This window comes from Dipodomys merriami, unplaced genomic scaffold, assembly GCF_024711535.1.
Source record: "Dipodomys merriami isolate MVZ:Mamm:240054 unplaced genomic scaffold, mDipMer1.0.p SCAF_7, whole genome shotgun sequence".
NCBI lineage: Eukaryota > Metazoa > Chordata > Mammalia > Rodentia > Heteromyidae > Dipodomys > Dipodomys merriami.
The window spans coordinates 56,847,651-56,875,018 of record NW_027206290.1 but is presented as its reverse complement, the minus strand read 5'-3'; the positions used below and the strand labels follow the sequence as shown (position 1 = coordinate 56,875,018).

At 42.5% G+C, this 27,368-nt stretch overlaps 1 protein-coding gene across 5 annotated transcripts in view; it reads right to left on the bottom strand.

The window, feature by feature from the left end:
• Kif16b (kinesin family member 16B) overlaps window positions 1–27,368 on the bottom strand; it is a 268,617-nt gene that overhangs the window by 223,531 nt on the left and 17,718 nt on the right. For all 5 annotated transcript variants that reach the window (XM_070006712.1, XM_070006715.1, XM_070006713.1 and 2 more), the window contains exons 2-3: window positions 9,229–9,298; window positions 5,797–5,910 (exon numbers count right to left, since the gene is read on the bottom strand). In XM_070006712.1, coding sequence (XP_069862813.1) covers window positions 5,797–5,910; window positions 9,229–9,298 — 184 coding nt within the window. The remainder of the gene's footprint in view (window positions 1–5,796; window positions 5,911–9,228; window positions 9,299–27,368) is intronic.

Here is a 27,368-nt window from a genome sequence, read left to right as displayed (position 1 = left end):
ATAAGCAAGGCAAACAATCTTGTCTAAGAGCACAGATAATGTGAAACTATAATTATTTAATATTCAGAATTATAAAAATGTAAAAAGGTATTCATTCTACCAGAGCTCCTAGGAAGTAAATATTCTATAACCTAAAGGTCATGATATCTAGAAACTGTTTGTTGGGCAATGCCAAATCAAAGCCATCAATCTATCAGGCCACCAGTCAAGATAAATCTCTGGAGATTCTCATGAAGATGATTGATGGTGGGTACGGAGGAGGCTGGGGTGGCTGGGCTCCTGTAACACAAAGTCCAGATCATTTCTCCTTCTTGGAAATCTGCCCATGATGGAAAGGGTGGGGAGACAAGTGGTGTGGGAACAGAGGTCACTCTAGGAATGACCTGAGTTCATGTCCTATGCACCATTTAATTGCACACTGGGGAGTAAAGAAAAATGAAGTACAAATACTTCGGGAGGACAACTGATATAACGAGATAAACTAAGATAGGAGGGCATCTTGGTGGTACCGAGCTGGGAAGGGTGGAATGAAAGCTGTCCTGATACCTCTGAAAGATATCCCTGCTTCTCAAAGTAGGAACATCAAAAAAGGAAGAGATGCCAAAGAGAGGGAGCTCTGTCAAGTTCTCAGTCAAAGCCATAGAAAGATTGAGGGAGCTCCTGATTAAAACTGCCACAGTCTAAGATTGGGGTCTATGAGGGAAACTTTTTAACTAAAGTCAGGAAACCCAATTGGATCAGGCAGAAAGTCACCTCCAACTACAACCAAAATGTCAAAGGCAGCAGCTCTCAGACTATGGTACACAGAAGAATCACTTGGAAGCCAGTAATTATATCTATAATACTGTAATCCTATCTACTCAGGAGGCTGAGATATGAGGATCATGATTCAAAGCCAGCCTGGGCAGGAACTATTATCTACAATTAACTGTCAAAAAGCTGGAAGTGAAGCTATGGATCATGTGATAGTGTGCTAGCCTTGTGCAAAACAGTTCAGGGAATGAGCCTAAGCCCTGAGTACAGGCCTCAGGACTGGCACAAAACAATAACAATAATAATAATTTGGAGAGCTTTGAAGAGTCCTGAGGACAAAGTGGGTCATAGCACTCATATGATGTATGAACCTTAGAATGTAAATTCAGCAATCAGGACTTTCTAAATGTCCCCAAGTGTCTTCTAAGTATGGCAAAAATTTTAATCTAGAATCTTGATATCAATTCCACAGAAAAAAAATAACATAAAATCCCTGCTACTAACACAGTGTTCACCTCAAAGAAGAGATTAAAAATGCCAAATGGACATCAGAGTTGTTCTTGTTTCAGCTTTGTTTCTTCATCCTCTTCTTTAGAACACTTACCAACTTCCACTGGTATTGAGTGATTTCTACAAATGGCATTAATTAATTGAGTTAATTTTTACTCATTAATTTTTACTGAGTTAATTTTTACTCGTTTCAACTTTAGACACTAATACTCAATCATCTTGTTCTTGCTTCTCATGACTTACTCTGTTCCAACTGTAATGGCAGCTCACATTTCTGGGCAGTTTCAAATATTCATATACTAATCCTCCTGCCAGTATTATTGGAGGAAAGGAGAGGAGAGTCACTAGACCTCAGATGAGGAAGCCTATGGGGAAGGCTTAGAAAACTGGGCACTACAGTAATAGTGGCAGAACTGGGACCACACCCTCAACATATGTCCTTTTCCTACAGCCTCTAAATCCACAAAGAGGCCCTACTCCTATCTGGAAAAACTCCTCCTCAAATACCTGTAAAGAAACAAAGGCCAAATTCCAAGGAGACTCAGTTCCAGACTACTAGTTTGAGATTCACTTTCCCCACAATCAATGGAATATGAGTGAAAACTTGAAACAGTTCTTCAATATGCTCAGGGTAAACAAAAAAAATAGGTAAATAATCCTTTTTTTGTAATTTCACTGGGTAAGGAGATAAGAAGCCCCCAAGAAACTTCTCAGAGAATAAAAGAAGGTTCTTTGCCAGATACCAATTGCTCACACATTGCTGCTCAGGAGGCTGAAATCTAAGGATCTAAGGATCACAGTTAAAAGCCAGCCCAGGCAGAAAAGTCTGTGGAGGGAGGGAGGGGAGGGAGGGAGGGGAGGGAGGGAGGGAGGGGAGGGAGGGAGGGAGGGAGGGAGGGAGGGAGGGAGGGGGGAGAGAGGGGGGGTTCCCTCAAAGTTTAGACTGGAATAAAACAAACTCACAGAAAATATTATTAAACAAAACTCCTATTTTTTACCTAATGCTAAAGTCTACACCTCCCATAGTATTACTATTTTAAAGGGAGAGCTCATCCAGGGGGTTTTATGATAAACTTGAAGGGCCCAGGGGCTGAAGCTAGTAGAAAATGCAGGTTTAGAGGCATGGAGACCAGAGACCTAGCTCTGTGTCAGGAACAAGAAACCTACCAATAGTCAGCCTGGGACCCAGCAAGCACTGCTCACATGTCCAGAAATCTTTTCTGGCTGTATTTGCTACTACCAGGCAGGAAGGAGAGGTCAACTTTTAGAGACTGACAGCCCTACTGGCATCAAATCCTTCCCCGATGTGGTTACACCAAGCCCACTTGGCTACCTACAGACCTTAAAGCTGAAATCCAAAGTGAAACAAGGCATCACTGGAGCCTACTGGAGGGGAACTGCCCACAAGAGGGCACTGCTAAAACAAAGACTTGCTATCCTGCTTGGCAACTGAAGATTTTAGGTTTCAAGTACCTCCGGAGTTGAATTAAAGAACAGGTTATGTGAGATCAAAGCCGTTCTTTGGAGTTTTGAAGGATCATTAAGAAAATTAGAGCTTTATTTAATGATCTTTAATTTCCATGACTGTGGATTTAAATTGCCTGTGGTTTTTTTTTCTTAATTCTAAAATAATAGTCTTCTTACTGGGTATTTGTCTAACATCAAAGGAAACTTGACTTGGAATAGTAATAGGCCTGATATAGTTGCTCAATGTACTTTTATATTAAGAAAGAAGAGAGGGAGGGGGGGAAGGGAAGGAGGGCTGAAGGGAACTCACCAGCATTAACCTAGCTAACATCTTTCTACTTCTACCTCGCTGTCAGCTCACTATTTATGCCTGAAATAGCAGCGTGGAAACTTTACGAAATATTCAAACTTGAAGCCCTTTTAGAAGCAAGCAGTCTTAAAATTAGAGAAGAGAGATGATCTATTTACTAGAGGATTTTAAAGGCATATATTTTTCTGTATACTTGTGACTTAATTAACAGGAAGTAAACAATAGTGCTTACTAACATTATCTTGGGGACATTTTAGTTTTATAATTCAATGGAACACTCACAAGTTACTTACATGATCGCAAGGCAACTGTGAAAGAGATGCTACACATATACCTGAAGTATGTATCGCAATCTGAAGCACTTTTCACAAATCTGTAACTAATTTCTAATAGAGATAAAACCCTGTTCCTGACTCTCTTTGCAGTCCAGCAGATAGCATATGTTCCCATAAATTAACCACTATCAATAAATGAGTTCATGCAGTCAGCAAACCAAGTCACCATGCCAAGTCCCGCTACACTGTTGTAACTCCTCCATCCCTGGGCTCTTCCTTCCTGCCACCCTCTGTTCCCCAAAGACTTCAAACTCAGGTTAAATGGGGGAAGACAGAAACTCACAAAATAAGATAGAAGAGAGGGTCTTCAAGGTTCTTTGTTAATCCTGTATGGAAGACATTCTGGAAATACTAAAATGCACTCACTTTCCTGTCAACTCCTACCTTCCAATTAGGTTCTTCCCACCTGGATTCCAGTGTTCCTGGTCTTCAGTTCCTCTCGATTCCTTGTTGTCAACATTGACTAATCCAGCCACCTGCACACACTCACTCACCCACTCTCACTAATTATTCTAGCAGGCTGCCCTGTCCACATGCTAGCTAGAATATGAAGAAAGGATTCCTTTCCCTCTATGTCCTTAAGAAACTTCAGTGCTATTCCTACCTCCCTACAGCTCAGCACAAGCTCTCAAAATTGCCTACTATTAAGTCAGGGAGGTCTATGAATTTGAGCATGTTACTAAAGCTTAGTGACTATCTTTGAGAAAGAAAAATGAAGTTAAAATAGAATCATTTGATTCTTGGGAGGACTAAACAAGACACATGAACACCAAGTAGAGTATCCAACACCAGTGCAAACTCAACCACAACCAGCCAGCTCTTGTTTCTTCTGCCCACCTCTTCTCTCTGCACAACTTCCATCCCCATCATAGTCATTTTTTTCCCTGATGCTTGACTCAACATCTTCTGGATACAAATTCCAGTCCTCCAACTGTAACATTTACATGGCCTCAGAAAGACAATCTTCTCTTAGCCAATTCTACTTTTAAACCAAATGCATTCTTAAACTTATAAAGTTATATGCAAACTTCTGGGGCTCTTGCTTTAGAGGAAAAAAAATAAGGTGCTGGTGGCTCACACCTGTGATCCTAGCTACTCTCATGAGGCTGAGATGTGGAGATCATGGTACAAAGCCAGCCTACGTAGAAAATTAACCAATTAGCAGCAAAAAGCCAAGTCTAGGTATGGCTAAAGTGGTAGAGCCTTAAGCAGAAAAGCTAAACAAGGAGAGGGAAGGGTACAAGAACCTACAGATTCTGTAGTTTCCAGGCAATGCCACTGGTACAGGGACTCACTTCATGTTCTAAATCACTAAGTACTTTCATCAGGCTCTACACTGCAAGATGAAATCCCCTGGATGGATTTCAACCCAGGACAAGCAGGGCAGGAATTTCAACCCACGTGTGAGCACATCCACAAGACCTAAGAAGTTGTTGACAAGCCAGAGAGAGGCCCAGCAATGATACCCACATGCTAACACCCTCCTTCTCTGCTCAAGCACTCAGCATTTCCCTCTCTAGGGAAATAAACTTATGCTCACAGGAAATGTCATCTTCAGTGTCTTGATGACCTCCTGGGAGTACTGTTGTGTCTATTCTCATCTGCCTACTTTATATCTACAATTTAACCCCACCAAAAGCCTACCAAGCCTTTTTTTTTTCTTTTTTTTTGGACAAGTCACAGCACAGTTCCAGGTTCCAGAAAGATTCTAGATGAACTATTCTTTCTTTCTGGAATCCTTTCTTCCACAATCCACAAAACTTACAATGATCTACATAAGCAGAATAGATAAGACTTGGATTGAGAATTTACTTGTTAAGCTCTGTACCATAGCAGGACTCCAAGGGAAGAGGCCTCTTCATCAGTACAAACATAAACATCATTCCAAGTGTTTTATTCATAGAGCTCCATCCAGACATTAATTATATCCAACTTTTGAAACCAATTAAATAATGTGATTATAATATTCAAAGTGAAAAAACAAATAAATCAACATGTGAGGACTGAATCCTTGCCAGGCTTATGTAAAAGGTCTTATGGTACAATCAAAGACCAGTTGGCCAAATATAAACCTATGTAAATTATACTCAGAAAAAACACTAGCATAGTATTTTCAGGTGTTTTAGGGAAAGTAAGTTTTCTTGATAAGAAAAGAAAGACTGTGGGCTGGGAAGGTGGCTCAGTGGTAGAGCTCTTGCCTTGCATGCATGAGGCCCTGGGTTTGATTCCTCAGTACCACATAAGCAGGAAAAAAAAGCCGGAAGTGGTGCTATGGCTCAAGTGGTAGTGCACTAGCCTTGAGCTAAAGAGCTGAGGGACAGTGCTCAGGCCCAGAGTTCAGACCCCACAACTGGACCCCCCCCCCCCGCAAAAAAAAAAAAAAGAAAAGAAAAGAAAGACTGTGAAAATACCACATCATACCATTTCTTGTGAGATATAATCTGGACTCTTCGTATCAGCAGAATAAAAAGAAAAGTCATAGGTGAAAGTCTTGGTCCGTTCTCTTCCTGTGTCCCCAGTTCCTCCTTCTGGTATCTAGAACAAGATAAGTATGTTGGTAGTTACAGTAGTACTGTATAAAAATAAATAAAGAAAAATAAAATAAATAATAATATAAAAGGTACTGCAATTGGAGAAAAGACAAGAAAGCAAAATGTCTATTCCTTAATAATTACCATTTTTTTATACTTACACCCTGGCTGAGAAGCATTTAGTTCCTATCGGCCTCTCTACAAAAATAGATACCACTTAAATGCAATCTAAACGCACACCAACCCAAGTTCTCTACTGTTGTTGATTTTATTTTGATTAACTTACGTGAACCGAATACCCTAGTCAGTCTCTATTTCCCCTGTCTTCAATAATTTCTACTGCACTCTCCAGTTAGACCCACCACACTGAACAATTCAGAACTCTGGTGTTGTTGGTCACAAATACAATCATGGGCATGCTACAGTGTGTGACTTGGTGCCCAACAGATACTTTAAAACTCCTCTTCTATGAAGCTTTCCAGCTACACTTCATCACAAGTACTTTCCCTCATCTGAGAGTCAAAACTTATCCTAATGTAAGTTTGTTACAGCTGTTTGCCTATGCCTTATCTATGTGTTAAAACTAATCTAAAAACCGTATTTCAATATTTTAAATGTCACTGGCCTTGGTGGTTCACCCTTGTAGTCCTAGCTATTTAGGAGGCCAAGAACTAGAGAATCACAGGTCAAAGCCAGAACAGGCAAATTAGTATGAGATTCCATCTCTCATTAACCAACAAAAAGCTGAGTTAGAGGTGTGGCTCAAGTGGCAGAGCACCAGCTATAAACAAGCCAAGCAAACTTGAAGCCCTCAGTTCAAGCCCCAGTACCCAGGGGAAGAAAAAAATCTTTATATGAAGGCGGGAAAGGTGGCACGTATCTGTAATTCCAGCTACCAAAAAGGCAGCAATTAGTAGGATAGAATTTTGAGGCCAAATTAGGCAAAAACTTAGCAAGACCCCAACTCAACAAACAAACTAGGTGGCCATGGTGGTACACACCTGCTGTCATAATTACTAGTGATTTAGAGAAGGATTATAGGCTAAGACTGACCTCAGAAAAAAACACAAGTCTCTATCAAAAAAAAAAAAACTACACAAAACAAAAAGCAACAACAACCAAAGCTAAAAGACCTGGAGATATGGTTCAAGTGGTAAACCACCTGCTAACAATCTCAAGGTCCTGTCCAGTCCCATGAAGAAAAAAAAAAAATCATGTGTCTCTAAAACTTCACAGCTCATTAGATACATGCTAAAATACATATGCTAAACAGTATCAGGGTGTAACACATATTTCAGTACTATTAATTTATTGAAAAGAAACAATTGGGGGGCTGGAAAGGTGGCTCAGTGGTAGAGTGCTTGCCTTGCATGCATGAGGCCCTGGGTTCGATTCCTCAGCACCACATAAACAAAAAGAAAAAAGCCGGAAGTGGCGCTGTGGCTCAAGTGGTAGAGCGCTAGCCTTGAACTGAAGAGCTGAGGGACAGCGCCCAGGCCCAGAGTTCAGGCCCCACGACCGGAACCCCCCCCCCAAAAAAAGAAACAATTGTTAAAACATTTTAAAAATTTAACAACATATCAAAACAGTAAAAATCTGGCATTTAATCTACCTACTAAAGAAAATATCAGAATACCACCCCCTCCCGCCCAGTGCACAAAAAAAGGAGATTCATCCAGACCAGGCATCTTTTCCCCAAGAACAAAGATACATGAAGCAAAAGGAAGGTAACTGACAGCAAGGAATGGCCAATGAGAACTGGTGGGAACCTGAGAGCATGAAGGAAGTCAAGGTGGAAGGGCTCCAGAGGGCTAGAGCTCAAGATGGTCTAGAGCTGTGGCTTATGTGATAGTAGGCAAGCCTCGAGCAAAAAAGCTAAGGGACAGTGCCTAGGTCAAGGTCAAGGTTCAGAAATGGGAAAGAAAGCAAGGAAGGAAGGAAGGAAGGAAGGAAGGAAGGAAGGAAGGGAGGGAGGGAGGGAGGGAGGGAGGGAGGGAGGGAGGGAGGGAGGGAGGGAGGGAGGGAGGGAGGGAGGGAGGAAGGAAGGAAGGAAGGAAGGAAGGAAGGAAGGAAGGGAGAGAGGGAGAGAGGGAGGGAGAGAGGGAGGGAGAGAGGGAGGGAGAGAGGGAAGGAGAGAGGGAAGGAAAGGGAGGGAGGGAAGGGAAGGGAGGGAAGGAAGGGAGGGAAGGGAAGGGAAGGAGAGAGGGAAGGAAGAGAGGGAAGGGAAGGAGGAAAGAGAAGGGAAGGGAGGGAAGGGAAGGGAGGGAAGGGAGAGAGAGAGAAAGAAAGGAGGGGAGGGAAGGGAGAGAGAGAGAAAGGAGAGAGGGGAGGGAAGGGAGAGAGAGAGAAAGGAGGGAGGGAGGGAGAGAGAGAGAGAGAGAGAGAGAGAGAGAGAGAGAGAGAGAGAGAGACATTCTAATCTTTATGAAAATGCTTTCATCAAAGGAATAGCAGAGCCAGCAAGGAGGCATACAGAATTATCCACAGTTCTGCCCAGCGGGAAGATAGGAGCATCCTCACATTTATCACTGTAGATCAAGTCACAATACTCTGAAAAAGGATCCAATAATATCCATGCTGTGAGCCAGCAATTAACAGAAACCCATTCCTCAGACTGAATCTACCTAGCCATGGAGCAGCAGACTTCACAAACACAAACTTGCCAGTTATAACAGCTATCTAAACAGAAAGGAGCTAAACCCATAAAGCACATGATTTCCTTATTATTAATTTCACCTTTGTTTTCTTTCCAAGCGAAATTCATTCTGGGTCCTTAATAAATGTTAAAGGACAAACAAATAGGATATTTTAAATGAAAAAGGAAGAACTTGCCTTTAAAAAAAATAATTTTCCTTCTTTTCCAGAAAGTAATTGAGATTCCCTTTAAATCTTTTACCTCCTGAATTTTAAATAATAGTTATCAAATCTTCAAGTGTTATAAAACATCAGAATTTCCATTAAAAATGGAACAAACCTGGGAGCAAAGTGTCCCTAGTGCTTCACAGAATAGTCCATTTCCAGCTAAGACTGCTACAAAGACAGGATAAAAATGCCTGGGACTGATTCTGACTCAGGAGCTCAAAGACCAGAATAACAAATGTATCTAGCTCCCAATTCATATGAGATCAGAAAGGAGAGCAGAAACAGGCACCAGATCTTCTGCCTTAAGAAAAAAATCTCAGCCAAGAGGCAGGCGTGGTTAACTGAATGCAGAAGAAGGATGCAGAAATGGCAGGCAGGCATATTCCATTCTTTCATTTATCTGCCCTTTAACCCAATGGTAGAGCTCATGGAATTGGAGCAGGGCTAGTTTGATACTTGCCTTTAAGTTTGTGATTGTTGTTTTGCTTTTCTCCATTTGTATAATGAACTTGGCCTCCAAGTCCTTTTCCCTGCAGAACAAGTAATAGAAGAAAAAGATTATTTAAAACACACATACACATTTTGCTTACTTTTCACATATGTGGCTTTGTTTCAAAAGAAATCTGAAGAGTAAGCTCTGATGACTTTGCTCCCAAATTTTTACTCACACATAGAAGCATGTAGACATACACAGACACACAGACACAGACACAGACACAGACACAGACACAGACACACACACACACACACACACACACACACACACACACACACACACACACACACACACACACACACACACACACACACACACACACACACACAATTCAACATTAAGCCAGGCACCAATGGTTCACCCTATCAGAGGCTGATATCTGAGGATCACAGTTCAAAGCCAGCCTGGGGAGGAAAGTCGGTGAGACTCTTATCTCTAATAAACCACCAAAAAACCAGAAGTGACACTGTGGCTCAAGTAGCAGAGCGCTAGCCTTGAGCTGAAGAACTGAGGGACAGTACTCAAGCTCAGAGTTCAAGCCCCACGACCCACAAAAAAAGGAAAAGTCATCATTAAAAACTATGACTGAGCCAGGTGCTGGTGACTCACACCTGTAATCCTAGCTACTCAGAAGACTGAGATATGAGGATTACAGTTCAAACCCAGCTGAGGCAGGAAAGTCTGTGAGACTCTTATCTCCAATGAACCATTAGAAAACCGGAAGTGGCACTGTAGCTCAAAGTGGTAGAGTTCTAACCTTGAGCAAAGGAGCTCAGGGACAGCATGCACGCCCTGAGTTCCTGCCCCATGGCCGACTATAGATAGATAGATAGATAGATAGATAGATAGATAGATAGATAGATAGATAGATAGATAGATAGATAGATAGATAGATAGATAGAGATATATACATATATATGTATATATATATATATATATATATATGATTGACAAATGATGTGTTGTCAAAATTGAAGAGATTTCTAGCTATGAGCCAGGTAAGGAGAGGAAATGACAGAAGCCATGAGGGACTAGGCCTTGTGACAAAGCAGCCCTGCTCACTTGGGTACAGAAGAAAGGATGTCATCCCTCCAAGTAGTATGAAATCTAAGACAAGAAGACTGTAGTGGTCACAACCAGGTTCTGCCAGTACCTGGCAAGCCCAACCAGATAGCTTCTGCACAACCTCTCACCCTGTGGTTACATCCACTAGAGACAGCATTTCACTCAAAGCAGCGGGAATAGAAATAGAAAGAACTCTCTAAGAGCATAAAGGTCTATGTACATATAGGACAGCCTCAAGCCAATGATAAAGGGATGAGGAAGACCATAAATAGCTATGCTGTGGTGGCCAGGATATGTGATTAGTTAGGTAGAGTGAAAGATGGAGCATAGCAGAGAAGCAGTCAATGCCATTCCATGATAGACACTGAGAAGAAAGCATAGTTTGAATTATGAATGTGATCCTGTCCCAGCCTAGTTATTCTCAGTCCAGTCCTCTCTGGCGATCCCAAGCAATGGCAGCTAAGTATGGCTCCAAGCTGGCCACATTACCACAAGTGTCAAAAGCCACACTCCACAGCACAGAGTACTGTCTGCTAAGCCACAATGGGCAGCATTCCATGCACTTTCAACTTAGGATACTTTGAATGGTCAGAAAGGTTACTGGAACGTGACCTCACCCTAAATCAAAGAGTTATCTCTGCTCTGTAAAAACAAAAGGTCTAAACTAAGTATTCTTCAAAAGGCTACCCAGGGAGAAAGAAGAAAATAGGGAGAGGCATTGACTGATGCAACGTTTATTTAAATACAACTTTATTTGTATTATGATAATGATGAGTTATAAATCATGTGAAATAAAATTAAATTTTTGTTTTCTTGTGCCAGTCCTAGGCCTGGATGGAACTCAGGGCTGAGCATTGCCCCTTAACTTGTATGCTCATGGCTAGTGCTCTACCATTTGAACCATGTACATATCTATGCATATATGAATATGCATATATGCATAAATGAATTTCATCATTACCATTGGGTCTCATCCTCAAGACAGCTCAGTTTGTATATGCAAATATTCCAAAACAGATGTGAACCCTGAAGCAAAGCAAACATTGTGATCCCAAGCACTGTAGGTAGCAAAAAATCAGCCTTCCTAGCTTTGTTCACTGAAAAGACCTAGAATCTTCTGCTCAATGTGTGGCCACACTTTCCTACTAAAGTCAGGGCTCCTTGCAGAAACAGCTCAGTGCAAATACCTGAAACTTGCTATACACGAAAGCAGGACTGCCATAGAAGATGGTAAGTGCCAGCCTCCCATATAAACACCACTGTAATCCCCTCCCCTTGAATGTGGGATGACCAATGACCAGGACATAAACACTCTCAAGAGAGGATCTGTCACTTCCAGGGTTGATTACAAAATACTATACCTCTTTTGTGCTGGCTCTCTCTTGTGCTGCCCTCTGAGAGTTCCTGATGATGAGGAAGGTGTAAAACACCGACACACACACACACACACACACACACACACACACACACACACACACACACACACACACACACACACACACACACACACACACACACAGCTCTCTCTTGTGCTGCCCTCTGAGAGTTCCTGATGATGAGGAAGGTGTAAAACACCGACACACACACACACACACACACACACACACACACACACACACACACACACACACACACACACACACACACACACACACACACACACACACACACACACACACACACACACTGTGAATTACCTACACATCAATGATCATGTCAAAAAGCCCTTGGCAGCTGGGCACCAGTGGCTCACACCTGTAATCCTAGCTACTCAGGAGACTGAGATCTAAGGATCATGGTTCAAAGCCAGCCCAGGCAGGAAAAACCACCAGAAAACTGGAAGTGGTGCTGTGGCTCAAGTGGTAGAGCGCTAGCCTTGAGCTGAAGAGCTGAGGGACAGTGCCCAGGCCCAAAGTTCAGGCCCCACGACACACACACACACACACACACACACACACATGCACACACACACACACGCACACGCACACACACACACACACGCCTTTGGCAACTACCTAAAATGTGCCCACTGGCACCATCTATACCATCACCACCTCATGTGGTTTCACATCATTTCCACTATGGGTTGTTTCTCATTCATTCCCTAACCTAGTGTGTCCAAATTTTTAATATCAAAACCACTATTACTAACATACCTCTGGTGACAACAAAACTATCCAGCCATCTGGGCCTTGCAGAAGCAAAACATGTCCACTCTTACAATTCTTATCAATTCTTGCCTGTGAAACAGCAGTGTGTCTCACACATGACCACCACGCCTTCTGCAAGCCTAACATCCTATCCTAGTCCCCTTGTCGCAGCTCAGCCCAAAGAATCTTCTAAATGATCACTTATTCAGACTCATTAGTCATCTCAACACTGCTTTCCAGTTAAGTCAACATCTATCTACTCTATAAAAACACTACAAAGACTGTCATATAATAGAAGCATCTCTTTTTTTATTAACCACTTTCAAAATCAAACCTGAAGAGGGAGGAAAGGCTTCACAAGAGGGAGGAGCAAAGGCTTCACAAGCTCCCTGAAATTCTGTGCACTAGAGAGCAATGTGGAAGGCACAGGGAGCAGGTGGCAGATTCACTATCCTGAGAGCCCACTGTTCATTATTCTGAGAGCATTTTCGCCATTAGAAACCTAATACAATCAAAAGATAAAATGTGATGGCTAATTTTGCTTACCACTTTGACTGAATTTACAAGTGCCTATGAGACTAGGAAAGCTCACCTATAGGGTACCAGTGAGAGTATTTCCAAGATGGAGAAGACCTGCCCTGAACAGCACTCTCTCTCATATCCTGGGACCAGGATGGGATGAAAGGGGAAAAGAAGCCCGTACAAGCAATCATTCTATCCTACCACATGTCCCTGCCATGATGGACTGAAACCTCTGAAACAGTCCACTAAAATCCTTCATCCCTTAAGTTATTCATGCCAGGTATTCTGTCACGGTGACAAGAAAAGTAAGTCGCACAGATAGGAACCCCTAGCTCAGACTCCACCTACTAAAAATGTGCCTTGAGGAGCCAGCAGCATCAGCAGCCATGGGGTGCAGGTAGAAGGTTAGAAATGAGAGATTGCAAGTCCTACTGAATGAATAGTGAAATGCGAGAAGCATAGCTCTAACACTGTATTCAATATGATGCAGTCATATACTTGTCTTACACTTACTTTCATGAAATAAGATTACATAATGTGCTTCTTATAGTAGGAAACCGAACTTTGTTCTTTGACTTTTACATTGTATTTCTAAAACTGAGTGACAGAATACAGATACAATATGGGTCAGCTAACATTCTCTCTATTCTTGAGTCTTAAGTGATACAATGGCTTCTAATCAAGAACAGTAAATGACAGACTCTGACCTACAAAGCCATTCCAGTATCACAATATCCAGGTTCACTCACTCTCAGAACCTTGCCAAGCCATGAGTGTCTAGCTTTTTCTGGACCCAGACTGTCTGCTAGTGACACTCAACCTCCCACTGTCAGTGGTGGTAGCCAATAGCTTAAATAGTCATTTTAAAACAGAAGTTTAAAACAGATGACTATACGTCATCATGATTAAAGTGAAGGCCATCTATTTCAGAATGCAAACTGCATACATAATTTCCTAGTTTGTTCTTTAAATACCAAAAGAAAAAGAAAAAGCTGCTTTTCTTTACTATAATCTAGTCTTTAAAACAAAGATACTAGCTAGAATTTTAGCCAGGGAACAAAACTCATCCTTCCTAAAAATAGCTAAGGTAATATAATCTCCATGACAGGTCGAGTTATACAATGTTGAAACTACCCTTTTTGGTGTACGTATGTGTACTTATTCCTTGTAGATTTAAAGATGTTGGCAAACTTCCAAACATTTCAAAAAATGGAAAGGAAGAAAGAAGACCCTTCCCTCCACATCCCACTGACCAATCCTGCTCTGACCCCATCATCCATTGAAGATTCTGGCTTCTGTTCATGGCCTCATCACCTCTACAGCCTATTACATGTCAAGTCCCATGTCACACACTCTATCAAACAGCCTTACCACCATTCCCCTATGCAAGACTCCATTACCTAGTTCTGTCCACTATCTGCTGAACCTTGGCCACATTCTTGGACTCTGGAGCCATCGTCCCAGGTCAGACCACCACCTCTCTAACTTCTTTGTCTCTTTGTGATCTAACTCTAACTCATTTTAGCACTCTAATAATAGATTACCTGTCTTGGCCTCTCCCAAACACTGCTCTGGACTAGACTTAGACTCACAGTCTCTGGAAATCCTTCTCCAAGTCTCTGCCTCATCACCAGTTAGATGGCCTCCTGGTGTCTCACCTACCAGACTAACTTCTTTTAAGAGTATACTCTCTGCAAGAGAAAAGGTGACACTGTCCAAAAAGTAGTATACTCATTACCTGACTTACATAACTGTAAACCCTTTGTAGATAATCTCTATAATAACAATTTTTTTTAAAAAAGAGAAGAGTGCAGGTTCTGCTTGATTGTGTTCACAAAGTCTGCCACCGCATGGTGCCTGCAACTCGAATGCCATCAGAAACTGGCTGCTTCTTCATGGACTAGATGAACTGAATTACCAAATGGCGCTCACCCAGCCTACAATCATCCTTGCCTCCCACAAACTGGATCTTCCTACATTCCCATACAACACTTGTCTTTATTAGTCCAGTTCACTTCTCCAAATCAACCTTCAGAAACAACCTTCGAGCCTCTACCTAGCTCACACCCACCTACACACACACACAGGCCTCGTCCGTACTGAGGCCATTTTGGTTGGTCTATAGAGAACCCCAGAGGCACAAGAACCAAGTCTCGCTCCCTGTCTCACCCAGTCCCAAGAGCACACAGGCAATACTCACAATCCACAATGATGCTTAGATCCCCCAACAGAGACTATAAAACACAGACCCTGAGAGATCTCCAGCCTCTAGTCAATTTCTTCTGACATTTAAGAAAGTTGCAGGGTAAATCTTGACGTTTTTCTTATACTGAGGAAAACAAATAATCCTAAAATATTGTTGGAACATTGATTTGATAATAGAGCAAAATGAACTATGTCTCTCCCTGACCACTTTGGTGAATTGAGTTCCTCAACCGAAAAGTCAATTATGGCCCCTTCATATAAATAAGTAATTTATTTGAAAGGTCTGGAAACCAGATCATAAGATGCTGCAAGTGAGCTAGCTGGAGCATGTATGCTGAGTTATAGATCAATACTGGAGGGGTTAGGGAAGAACTGGAAGGAAAAGATTTAAAATATCCAATTGGTGAAAGGGGGAGAAAAAGAAACATTATGTTGGCTTTCAGTTGAGTTAGAAGGGAAAAAAAAACTTGGTCCAAGTATTTTTAATGTATTTAAATTATTCAGCAATTAAAATTGATTCTACCCATTCTGCTAGTGGTATTTTTTCTATAACACATAGCCAGTCTGGGATTGTCAAACCAGACAAGTAGCTTGGAAGAGTCTTACTAATAGTGACATTCTCAGAGGGGTTGAGGGAGGGGGTGCTTTTTTTTTGTTTTGTCAGTCATGGGGCTTGAACTCTGGGCCTGGGCCCTGTACCTCAGTTCTTTAGCTCAAGATTAGCACTCTACCACTTGAACCACAGCACCACTTCCGGTTTTCTGGTGGTTTATTGGAAAAAGAGTCTCATGAACTTTCCAGCTTGGGCTGGCTTTGAACTGTGATCCTCAGATCTCAGCCTCCTGAAAAGCTAGGATTATGGGTGTGAGCCACCCACACTTAGCCCATATTCTGAGTTCTAACGCAAACCAGAACCTTCCTCCTTGCCTTAAAAGGCACTTTCCAAGAATTGATATTTAATGCCTTCATTTCGGTAGCAGGACATTCAATTGCAAAAATTAAAAAATTAAAAATAAACGTATTTTTTTTAAAATACATAAGTTCCATTTGTAATAGTATGGAAAGAAGTTCAAGGGACACAGTAAGCAGGTAATGGACTAAGCAGCAAAACAGCATGCCGATAGCATTCAATAAACAGATAAACAGGGCCAAGAGCACTGCATTTGTAGGCGTCTAGATGTACAAATCATTTCTGGAAGGATAAACAGAAATTGTTCATCAGGTTCCGCCAGGGAGAGACCTAAAGCAGGGCCTCAGGAAATGACAAAATGGACTTAAATATTTCACTCTTCAGCATGATTAAATATTACTTTAATAATCCAAATAAATTCAGCTGATTAAAAGACAAAAGTCCCTGCTTGAAACACTGGGTGACTCATCATGTTCTAGGACAAGTCAAAGGTTAATTGATACTCCAAGCAGAAGGTGTGGCTGTATAGAGGGCAATGCACTGGCCTGGAACTTGCACACCTCCCCCAGCTCTTGAAACCCTCCAGTACTTCCTCGATTTATTGCTGCCCTCCACTCAGCAAAATAATGTCCAAGATTCAAATCTCCCCTAATCAACTCTCTTCAGAGAACCTTCTAGATACCTTAGGGTCTGCAAGCTAAGTTTCTTAGCCCTACCAAATGGCACTTGTTTTTGTTTTGTTTGTATTTATTACTTTATTTTTGTCAGTACCAGGGTTTGGACTCAGGCCTCACATTCACTCATCTTGCTTGATCAGCTGGTGATCTGCCACTTGAGCCATACCTCCAGTCTGTGAGCCGGCTTTTGAATGTTTATCTTTGCCTTTAATATGAGGTGTTAAGGGTTAGGGAAACTTAACTTTCCCAATTTACAGTTTCTGGACCTTTTCTCAGGACCCTCGCTGCCTCAAACAAAGGAATGTCAGCCATGGATGGCTAGCCTGCCCTCCTGCCATCACTCAAACCAGACCCTAGTTCCACTGGGCACTGCCTCAACAAGCTGTTTGTACTGACTTTTGCCCCCACAATAGCCACTTCAACCCTGGACACTTCGTTCCCCTGGTGACCCAGCAGAGTACCTGTGATGGAATCGAATACAATCCAACACAAACCTTCATTGGCATAAGGAGATGCCATGATTGATTCAGAGACCCTTGTCACAACTCGATTTTACCACTTCCCCTAAAGAAGGTACACAGCTAGCACCATTCTACAGAGAGGAGAAGTCAATGCATTATATGCAACAGATGCCTTCCTTGGGCCATTGGGACTTAATTATTATGGAAGCCTGATCTCCACTGAGAAAAGCTAGTAGACCATGGGAAGAATTTCAGACCTTATAAAATTCAAGCCTGGAATTATAAAGGACTGAATGAATTCTGTTGCTCTAGAACAAAGATGCTGATACATGAGGAAATTTGGGGCTCTCTGCAGGGAGGATAACCAGGGGCTAAGATAACAAAAGGCTGGAGAGCCAAGATGAGGTTCATGGAAATACAGCACCTGAAAAGGACAGCCTCAAAAGAAAGTAAGAGGAGCTGGGAAGGTGGCTCAGTGGTAGAGCGCTTACCTTGCATGCCTGAGGCCCTGGGTTCGATTCCTCAGCACCACATAAGCAAAAAGAAAAAAGCCGGAAGTGGCGCTGTGGCTCAAGTGGTAGAGTGCTAGCCTTGAGCTGAAGAGCTGAGGGACAGCGCCCAGGCCCAGAGTTCAGGCCCCATGACCAGACTCCCCCCCAAAAAATAAATAAATACATAAATACATAAATAAATAAAGCAAGAGACCTGGCCCATGACCTCTGACAGAGAAAACTGAGGACCAAGGAGGTTCCATGATTAACCCAAGCTGCCCCTACAGAGTGAGCACTGCACAAGGTCACAGAAAGAAAGTAACCAATACTTCAAAGCTACAGAGGATTGCTGACAGTAACCCCTAATTCAATGCAACCACACTCCAAAGAGCAGGAGCTTCAAGAGCAAGGGGCTTCTACAGGAACACAATGAGACTATCCCTAACAGAAAGAATCATTCGAAGGAGCCTCTCTCAACAGGGTATAAATCATCTAATCTATCAGATACTAATCCGGGGCCCAAGAAGCCCATCAACCTCAGCTCCTACCACATAGTACACCAGCGCCCACCTTCTGCCCATTCCAAACTATCCCTTCTAGCAGGAAACACTAGCCTGCTTCACCTTGCTCAGGCTGGTCCTTCTGCCTGGATATATCTTTCTACTCTGTCTGACTTGTTTTTCAAAGCCCATAAAAGTATCTTATCCTTAGGAAGCCTTCCTGGCCACTCCCAACCATTACCACATTAAGACTGTTAGATTGGTGGACAACTACACATTTATCTTCCATTTAGAAGTTTCCTGGGAGCAGAGTTGATGCTCAACTTTATGGATCTCAAAATAGATAGCACTGTCCTTACACAAAGCAAGTGATTGGATGAATGAACAGGAGCATGGTGGTCCTCTCTAATCTGCAGTTTGTTACCAAAGATAGTATTAATTTCATAAAATTCAAACACTTGTCTCTTTAAAGAGAGGAGAGCACATTCACAAAATTGTTATCACTGGGTATCATATAACTTCTATTTTGTTAGTCACTTTTGTTAATTTCTTACTGCATCTAATTTACAAACTAAACTTTCTCATGAATATGATAAAAAAGCATAATATATATAAAATGTGGTGCTATCTTGGGCATCCCTTGGGGTCATGGTATATATACACAGCAATAACTGTGTAAGGGGATGAATGACACAGTGAAGTAAGGAGGTCAGGTCTGGCTGGCCATATTGGTCATATGGTGGATATTAGAGTCTGGCATCTTGTCTTCATGCTGGGGAAAGAAAACCCCTGCCCATCACCTGTTTCCCAGGTGATGGGTGTGCCTGGATCCCTGGAGGCAGGGGCGGACACTTGGCTGATAGGTTATTGAATCTGTCAGTTCAGAGCCTGGTACTGGGAATTTCCTGTGGATCTGCCCTTTGCACTGACCCGTTTAGGCCCAGACCAGCCTAGCCATGCCACGTGTGTCTCTGTGATCGTGTCCTGTGTCCCAATTCAGCTCACCATTGAAGCTGAATTGGCTTGTTGGTATTGTTTTGTTATTTCTTTCCTCTTTAACATGCTTGCTAGCTGTGTTATGAGTATTTGGGGGCTGCAGGTCTTTATAACAATGGGCAACAAAGGAGGAGGCTGCAATGCTTGGTAAGAAATGTATCCATTATCCTGCCCATGTAATTGTAGCCCCTTTGTACAGTATGTTCTCAAATAAAATAAAATACAATTTAAAAAAAAAAAAAAAAAAACAATGGGCAGCCTGCAGCCTGTTAACTGTATAATAAAGACTCCAATATTCTATATTTCAAAATGTGGCTTCTGGGATGATTCACCTTTCAACAAGGGCTGAACTGAAAACAAGCCCAATGTGGAGCTACACCCCACATTAAATGGTTAAATGCAGGTGCCTTTTTCCCATAAATACCAGTGAATTTGACACATGCTGCCTTCTTCACTGCAAAAGTAGAAGAGAAGCTCATCTCTTCCCATAGGTCCACAGCCATGACCCTGACTACAGGACCAAAGTATGGAGGACTTTATAACTCCTTCAAGATAACAAGGAAGTATATATGCCAAACTTCTTCCAAATGCTTTCCCAAAACATACAGCCATTTTAAAAAGTGAAAGTTTAAAAGGGCTGGTACACATTTAAACAAGAGTGTACAAACATGTACTAACAATGTTGTTTTCCAATGTTCAGAAATTAAATCACTATTCAGTACTCAAAGATATCTTAGGTTCCTGCTGCTACACCATGAGACACAGAATGCATTCTCTGTTCTTTGCCTGAACCATCTCTGCATTCCTCTTCCAGATTTATCTCTATTCTAGAAAAATGTTCTTAGTAACAGAGTTACTGTTTTTTGTTTTTTTGTGGTCGGTCATGGGGCCTGAACTCTGGGCCTGGGCGTTGTCCCTCAGCTCTTCAGCTCAAAGCTAGAGCTCTACCACTTGAGCCACAGCACCACTTCCAGCTTTTTCTGCTTATGTGGTGCTGAGGAGTCAAAGCCAGGGCCACATACATGCAAGGCAAGCACTTTACCACTGAGCCAACTTCCCAGCCCCCAGAGTTACATTTTAAAAATATAATAATTGCCTGCAAAAATAAGGCTATATATCACTGACTAGGAGAGGGGCATTGGTATAAATTCAAAGAAAACTGTGGAAATGTTTCTTCAAAAGATTTCACCTCCATTCTTAGTGGAATAAGAAGTAAATCTGATTCATGCACAGCACCTAACATTCATGTTGCCAAGCACAGTGGTTTATCATGGTGGGTGAGGTGTGGGATGAAATCCTGACTCTTGGCAGCTCTAGGACTTTGGACATGTTACCTAATTTTGCTGAGCCTTATTTTTCTCATCCATTGAGTGGTATTAAATAAAGCCAATTACATATACTTGCTCAAATGTTACTCAATGTTCAGGAACACTGTGGTTCTTGAGCTATGCTAATACACAATTTCTGCTGAAAAAAGAAAACAAGCAAGTACACAAGGCCAGGCACAAAGAAGATACCTGATCAATGCATTCATCCCATCATTCAACAAACAGTTCCTGTGCCAGCAAATACCAGTAAACAAAACCAAACAAAAGCCCATGCTACACTGTCCTTAGCCAACTCCCATGCCAACAACAAAGAAATGTTAACACAATCCTTTTCAATCCTTCAAAAATGGACAGAATGGAGGGAAGCTATAAATATACCTACCAAAATTTCTTCTCATATGTCATCAAAAGTGAAGAATCAATATATGGTTATCTTATGATGATCTTCATAAGTTTATGAGGTGCTCTTCTTTGATCTACACAATTCAAAAGTCACAGTTCACACAAAAAAGATACTATTAAGCCAGTGGTTGGTGGCTCACACCTGTAATCCTAGCTACTCAGGAGGCTGAGACCTAAGGACTGCAGCTCAAAGCCAGCCCAGACAGGAAAGTCCATGAGACTCTATCTACAATTAACCATCCCCAAACTGGAAGTAGAGCTGTGGCTCAAAGGGGTAGAGTGCGAGCCTTAAGCAAAAGAACTCAGGGACAGTACCCAGGCCATGAGTTTAAGCCCCATGACTGATAAAAAACAAAAACAAAGATAACACTAAGATTCTTTCACTCATTTTTAAATAGTGGCCAATTATGTCCAGTATCCAGACTATATACTGACTGTCCAGTCTGAAGGTATATAATACATGCTATATCCTTATGTCTCTTCTCTAGGGCAAGCTCAGGATGCTCACTCATATCAGAGAGCCAATGGCCAGAGGCAGGAATAGGCCTATGAACAAACACATATGTCCCCTCTTTACAAAGGACATATAGGCCTATGATCATGGTGTGCGCCCTTCAATGACCTACAGTAACTATCTCTGGCTAAGAGTAGACAACCCATAAAAGCAAAGCCAATTTGAAGGTTGGGTTGTGTGTATCACCTCAGCCCAGACATGGGAGGCCAAACTAAGGAGAGACCTGACTTCACTTAGCTTAGAAAATGAAGCAAAAACCACACTTTTTAAATAAGAAATGAGAAATACAGGCTATCAAAAAATTCCCATTACAGAATAGTCTCTGAACCCCAAATGAGTCGTTCTGCCTTTTTCAAAGCCTGTGAAGCCCTGCTTGATGAGACTTACTCCCTGCCTATCTGGCTGCAGCTCTTTTTAGACCACTTGGGTCAGACCCATGCTAAGCCAGTCATCACTGAGGCTGTCTGGATAAGGGTAGTCAATACATACGAGTGTAGAAAACAAAAAAACAACCAAAAAAAAGGAGTATGTTGTAGGCATAAGCAGTCTTCATCTTCCCTATCCCAAGAAACATCAGATCATTGCTGGAGAGACCTGTAACTCCTGAGCACCCATCAGGCCTGACAGCTATCCAGGGAGCACTGTACCTGGTGCTGTCAAGTAAATCAACCCCAAAAAGAATTCCCACCCAGGTGCTCCCCAGCTCTGCTGTATGGCAGTAATCTCTGAAGGGCTTTTAAACCCCAAGACCAGAAGTGGAGCTGTGGCTCAAGTGGTAGAGCACCAGCTCTTCAATGAAAAAGCTAAAGGACAATAACCAGGCCTGGAGTTCAAGCCCCAGTGTAAACATAATAAATAAATAAGTAAATAAATAAATAAATCCATCCCCAAGAACCACAAATTCACTAAATGTGATGCCCTGAGGTGGGAAGCAGGCTGTGTTCCAGTGTCCCCTCCTCCTCCTTTCTCCATGCGCCCATTAAATACAATCAGGTATACAATCAGGTATCACTACCAAGACCCACAAGAGAAAACAAACTATGACAGGGGCCTGCACAAACCAAATGAGAACAGGCAAAGCACAACCAAACCCTTCAATAAAGAAGTATATGCTTGCCACAGCTGAGCAGTGTGGCCATGAGCTGATTCCAGGTTCTGGATCTCTAATAGATCAAAGCTTTGACAACCACTCAGCTGCCTACCCATGCATACATGAGGACAAGTCTTGCCAGTTCCACCACTTTAGACTCCACCCACTTGGGGCAGGGCTACTTCAGGGCAGTGAAGGATAGAACTTCAGCAAACACCAGTGGCTAGGCAGCATTAGCAAAAACAGTTCATACCAGCTCCTTCTGGAGCCAGGTCATGGAAGAGCCCCAGGTTTCTACTGTATCTGACCCCATTCACAGCCCAGCAGAAACCCCAATCTCCAAATTTCCCTACATCCAGATTCTCTTAAGCCCTCTGTGAAGTTGAGGGCTGCTTGCACAGGAAAAATTGAGGAGAGACGGCTTAGAAACACCTTCCCAGGACATTAAGGGTAACAGTGTAGGAATGGCCAAAAGTAAACAGTTTAAATAAAACAAAGGAAGAATCCGGGTTTTTAAGCAGTAAAAGGCAGAAGCTTAAAATGGCATTCTAGGACTAGGTCTGTGCTTTTAACAAGTCTGTGACTGATTAGCTGCCATATTTTTTAAATCTTGAGATTTTTACACGAGACCCCGGATTTGTGACTTCTCATGAAACATGTAGAGATAAATGGGATATGGCCCACCTATGCCCATCTACAGGGAAAAGTAGGAATATGGATCCACTCTGAAGTTGCACACAGCTCTCCAAGGTCCAACTATAGTCAGTCCCCTAGCCTGACTCCCTACACAGAAGAGGCCTGTGCAGCAAGAAACTTATAGAGAGGAGGAGGGATTGTGCCTCTAACAATAAGAAACTCTCACAGGTCTAACGGAGCACTGAATCTGCAGGCTCTGCGTCCTCTCAAACGTCCACATACTATATGTTAAGAGTTCATTCTCTTTTCCCATCTAAGATGGCTCCAAGGAGAGACAGCAATGAAAATGCAGGCTGATGTGATGACAGTAATCAGGCCACTTTTAACAAAATATTAAATACAAACCAGCTAAGCTGGCAGATAAGGTATGATTTGTTCAAGTTTTCTAATTTCTTATTGAGTATTTATTAAAGAAGCTACCAGTGAGGAGGTTGTATCTGTCTCTTCTCTCCCTCTCCCTCTTCCCCTCTCTCCAGTTGAGGTAAGCAACTGCTGAAGAATGAAGCTGCCAACCAATCTCCCAGAGCTGTAAATTGGAGACAATCTGAGCAGGTTTTTAACACTCACAATTCACTCCAGATTCCTTGAAAGTGAATACACTACAACTTAGAAACAGATTTAAAAAAAAGAACTTGTTATCACGCCAGAATGGCTTCAGTCAGGTAAGAAAGCTGATATCTCTAGGGGTTTTGCAAAAAAGCAACCCATAGCATACAGCTCTGGCCTCATTTCTGTAGTTCAGCTGACCAAGGAGTCTGGGTCCAACAGAGCAGAACCCCTCCAAGGACAGCTGTATTCGAGTGAAGGAAGGCTCAAGTTGCACCTGGCACCAGTCACATCTCTAATTGGACCTCATTTGGTGGGGGAAAGGAGAGAGGTGGAGCTGTAGCACAGCTAATGTCATTCACTGTCTGGGCCGCCCCCCCCCACCTCATCTTCAGATAATAGGATGACATCAAATGAGCAGTTCTACTTCTGCTCAAGTGTCACCTTCCAATCCATTATTATGAATCATGCTCTTTATTTAATCCAACCTCCTTTCTCCTACAAATTAATGATTCCCAGGTCTCCCTCATGTTTCAGCTTCCCACCTTATTTACATGGTCAAAGCCTCACAAACCCAGTTCAACACTTGAACTAGCAAACTCTTACACAGAGAGGTCCTTAGCTTTAAGTCACAGAGAAGGCACTTGACAACAGCCAAATGCGCCTCTGAAAATAAGTTTTAAAAAAAAAAAAAGAGGGGCTGGGAAGTTGGCTCAGTGGTAGAGCGCTTGCCTTGCATGCCTGAGGCCCTGGGTTCAATTCCCAGCACCACATAAGCAAAAAGAAAAAAAAGCCGGAAGTGGCGCTGTGGCTCAAGTGGTAGAGCACTAGCCTTGAGCTGAAGAGCTGAGGGACAGTGCCCAGGCCCAGAGTTCAGGCCCCAAGACCGGACCCAAAAAAAAAAAAAAAAAAAAGAAGTCATTTCATACAGATAACTACCACACAGATGTATCAAACTGCTGGGAATGCCCTGGCAATAACAATATGAGTTCGTGCCACAATGAACTTCTTTCAGGTCTTCCAATGAGGCCTCTGGGCCTCCCACAAGTTCTTCCCTCCTCTGCTACAATCGACCTCCTGGACTAATCCCCATGTAGCTCTGAACTGAGCTGTCTCCCTGCAAGTGCCCTCCCTGATGCCCCAAGTCTCAGACCTCCCAACGACACCACATGCTTCCACACTGCCACAGGACCTAGTAGAACAATGAAAAGGGCTTCAGCATCCTTTGCGCTCTGATCAGAGTGTATGTAAGTTTAGAACTGGAGGGCAGTGGCATTCCCAAAGAAATCTCACTTGATTCAATTGAGCCACAGTCCAAAAGAGGAAAAAGCCATTTCTCACACACACTCAATGACTGCTGAATGCATAAACAGATAAGAAATAGCAAATCAGTAACTACAAACATAGCTTCAAAGACTAAGGAATGTGGTACAGAAAATTTGTCAGCTGTTGCCAGTACTGATTAGTGATAGCTGCCTCTCCAGCTTCAGAGGACAGGGGAAAGATGGCAAAGGCAAAACAGCCAATCACAAAACTTTCAAACTCTTCAAAATCAAGAGAACAAGGAACTCAAGCCAAGACCAAATCAAAGACAAGGAGTTCCACAAGCACTTTGTATCCAGGAGGGCAAGAATAAATTCTCTGACTCAGTCATCTGTTTTATTAGTCACCAAAAAGGGCAATGTGAAAAGTATGCGTTAGTCGCAAATACTACTTAGAAATGAGGTCCCTTTGGGGGAACACCTGCCTTTGGAACGTTCTTCCTTCCCTCCCTCTCCATCCTCCTCCTTCCAACACTGGGCCTGTGACCTCATCAGATACTGATAACATCAACCCTGGTCTCCTCAGCTCACCTTCAGTGGCGGTCCACTGCCAAAAGAATAAATAAAAGCTGCTGTTCTCAGGGCTACAAGGAACTTAAAGGTCACCTAAGTGCAAGCTCTTTACCTGACTACTCCAGCCCAGTGATCAGAAAAGCAAACCCCCTCCCCAGTCCAGTGCCATCATTCTGCAACAGAATGGCTCCCCTCCCCTAGGGCTTCTCTATGCAGAACTGCTGGTCACTCACTCTGTCCTGAGCTTCTGAAGGCAGGAATCATGTCATTGAGTCCCCAATCTCTAACTATGACACCCTGTACTATGTAGGTGGTCAATAAGTTCTGCTCAGCAAATAGTCATAAGTGACTATGATCATATATACCTACTCCTCATGCTCAAATCATTCCATCATTCTATGTCTATTCTTGGTCCCTTAACAGTCTACTCTCAGGGCTGGGAAGGTGGCTTACTGGTAGAATGCTTGCCTCACATGCATGAAGCTCTTGATTTGATTCCTCAGCACCACATAAACAGAAAAAGCTGGTAGTAGCATTGTGGCTCAAGTGGTAGAGCGCTAGCCTTGAGCTGAAGAGCTCAAGGACAGCACCCAGGCCCAGAGTTCAAGCCCCATGACTGATGGAAAAAAAAAGTCCATTCTCCACTTCAGCCCAAGTGATCTTTTGACAACAAAAGTTAGATCAAGTTCACCCCGTGTTTACAAACAATAGTCCAATGGCTATAAATATGTTTAAAATAAATGCTTAAATTTGACCATGGGTTATTAGTACTTACATAGGACTCATGATACACTCCTGGGAAGTAAAATACATCATTAATGCTTTGCTTTTTTATATTAATTATACATATGTTATTAGAGTTAATCCCCATCCATTTCCTCTTACTTTTTTTCTTTTCCTTTTTTTGTTTTTTTTGGAAGGTGGGGTGGGCAGAGGTGGAAGAGATGATGGGAATGTTGGAGCCAGGGCTCATTCAGGCTAGGAAAATGCCTCTATCAACTGAACTAAATCTTCAGTCCTTCCTTTTACTTTTTTTCATGTGGCTATCAAAAAAAAAAATCTGTGCCTCATGTTGCATTTCCATCAGATATCTTTACAAAAGAATATAACCTCCCTGGGGCAGCCATTTTTTATCCTACTACCAACACATTTCTGAACAGAACCCTTGACTAGTGATGCTCAGTAAAGACTGAAAGATGACGACTGACTCAAAGATCCTCCCTTTGCTATGAATCTTACCATGTCCCCTCCTCCTAAAAGCTTTCTGGGATTGAAAACATGGCATTTGCCACCACCTACCCAGCACCTAGCACCAGGGCCAGCACATTTAGATACCCAACACATGCATTAACTCAGTTACTGAGCATAATCACAATTGATGTTTTTATATGTGGTCTACCTAATGTAGTTGTCTCAGTAATGAAGGAAGAGGAAGAAGAAAAAGAAAAGAGCACACTATTAGACTCATATTTTAGAAATGTCAGAGGCTAGCTGGGCACTGGTAGCTCACACCTGTAATCCTAGCTACTCAGGAAGCTGAGATCTGAGGATCGCTGTTCAAAGCCAGCCGGGACAGAAAAGTCTGGAAGACTCATCTTTAGTAACCACTAGAAAACCAAAAGTGGCACTGTGGTTCAAGTGGTAGAGTTCTCACCTTGAGCTATAGAGTGCACAGACAGGGCCCAAGCTCAGAGATCAAGCCCCACGACCAACCAA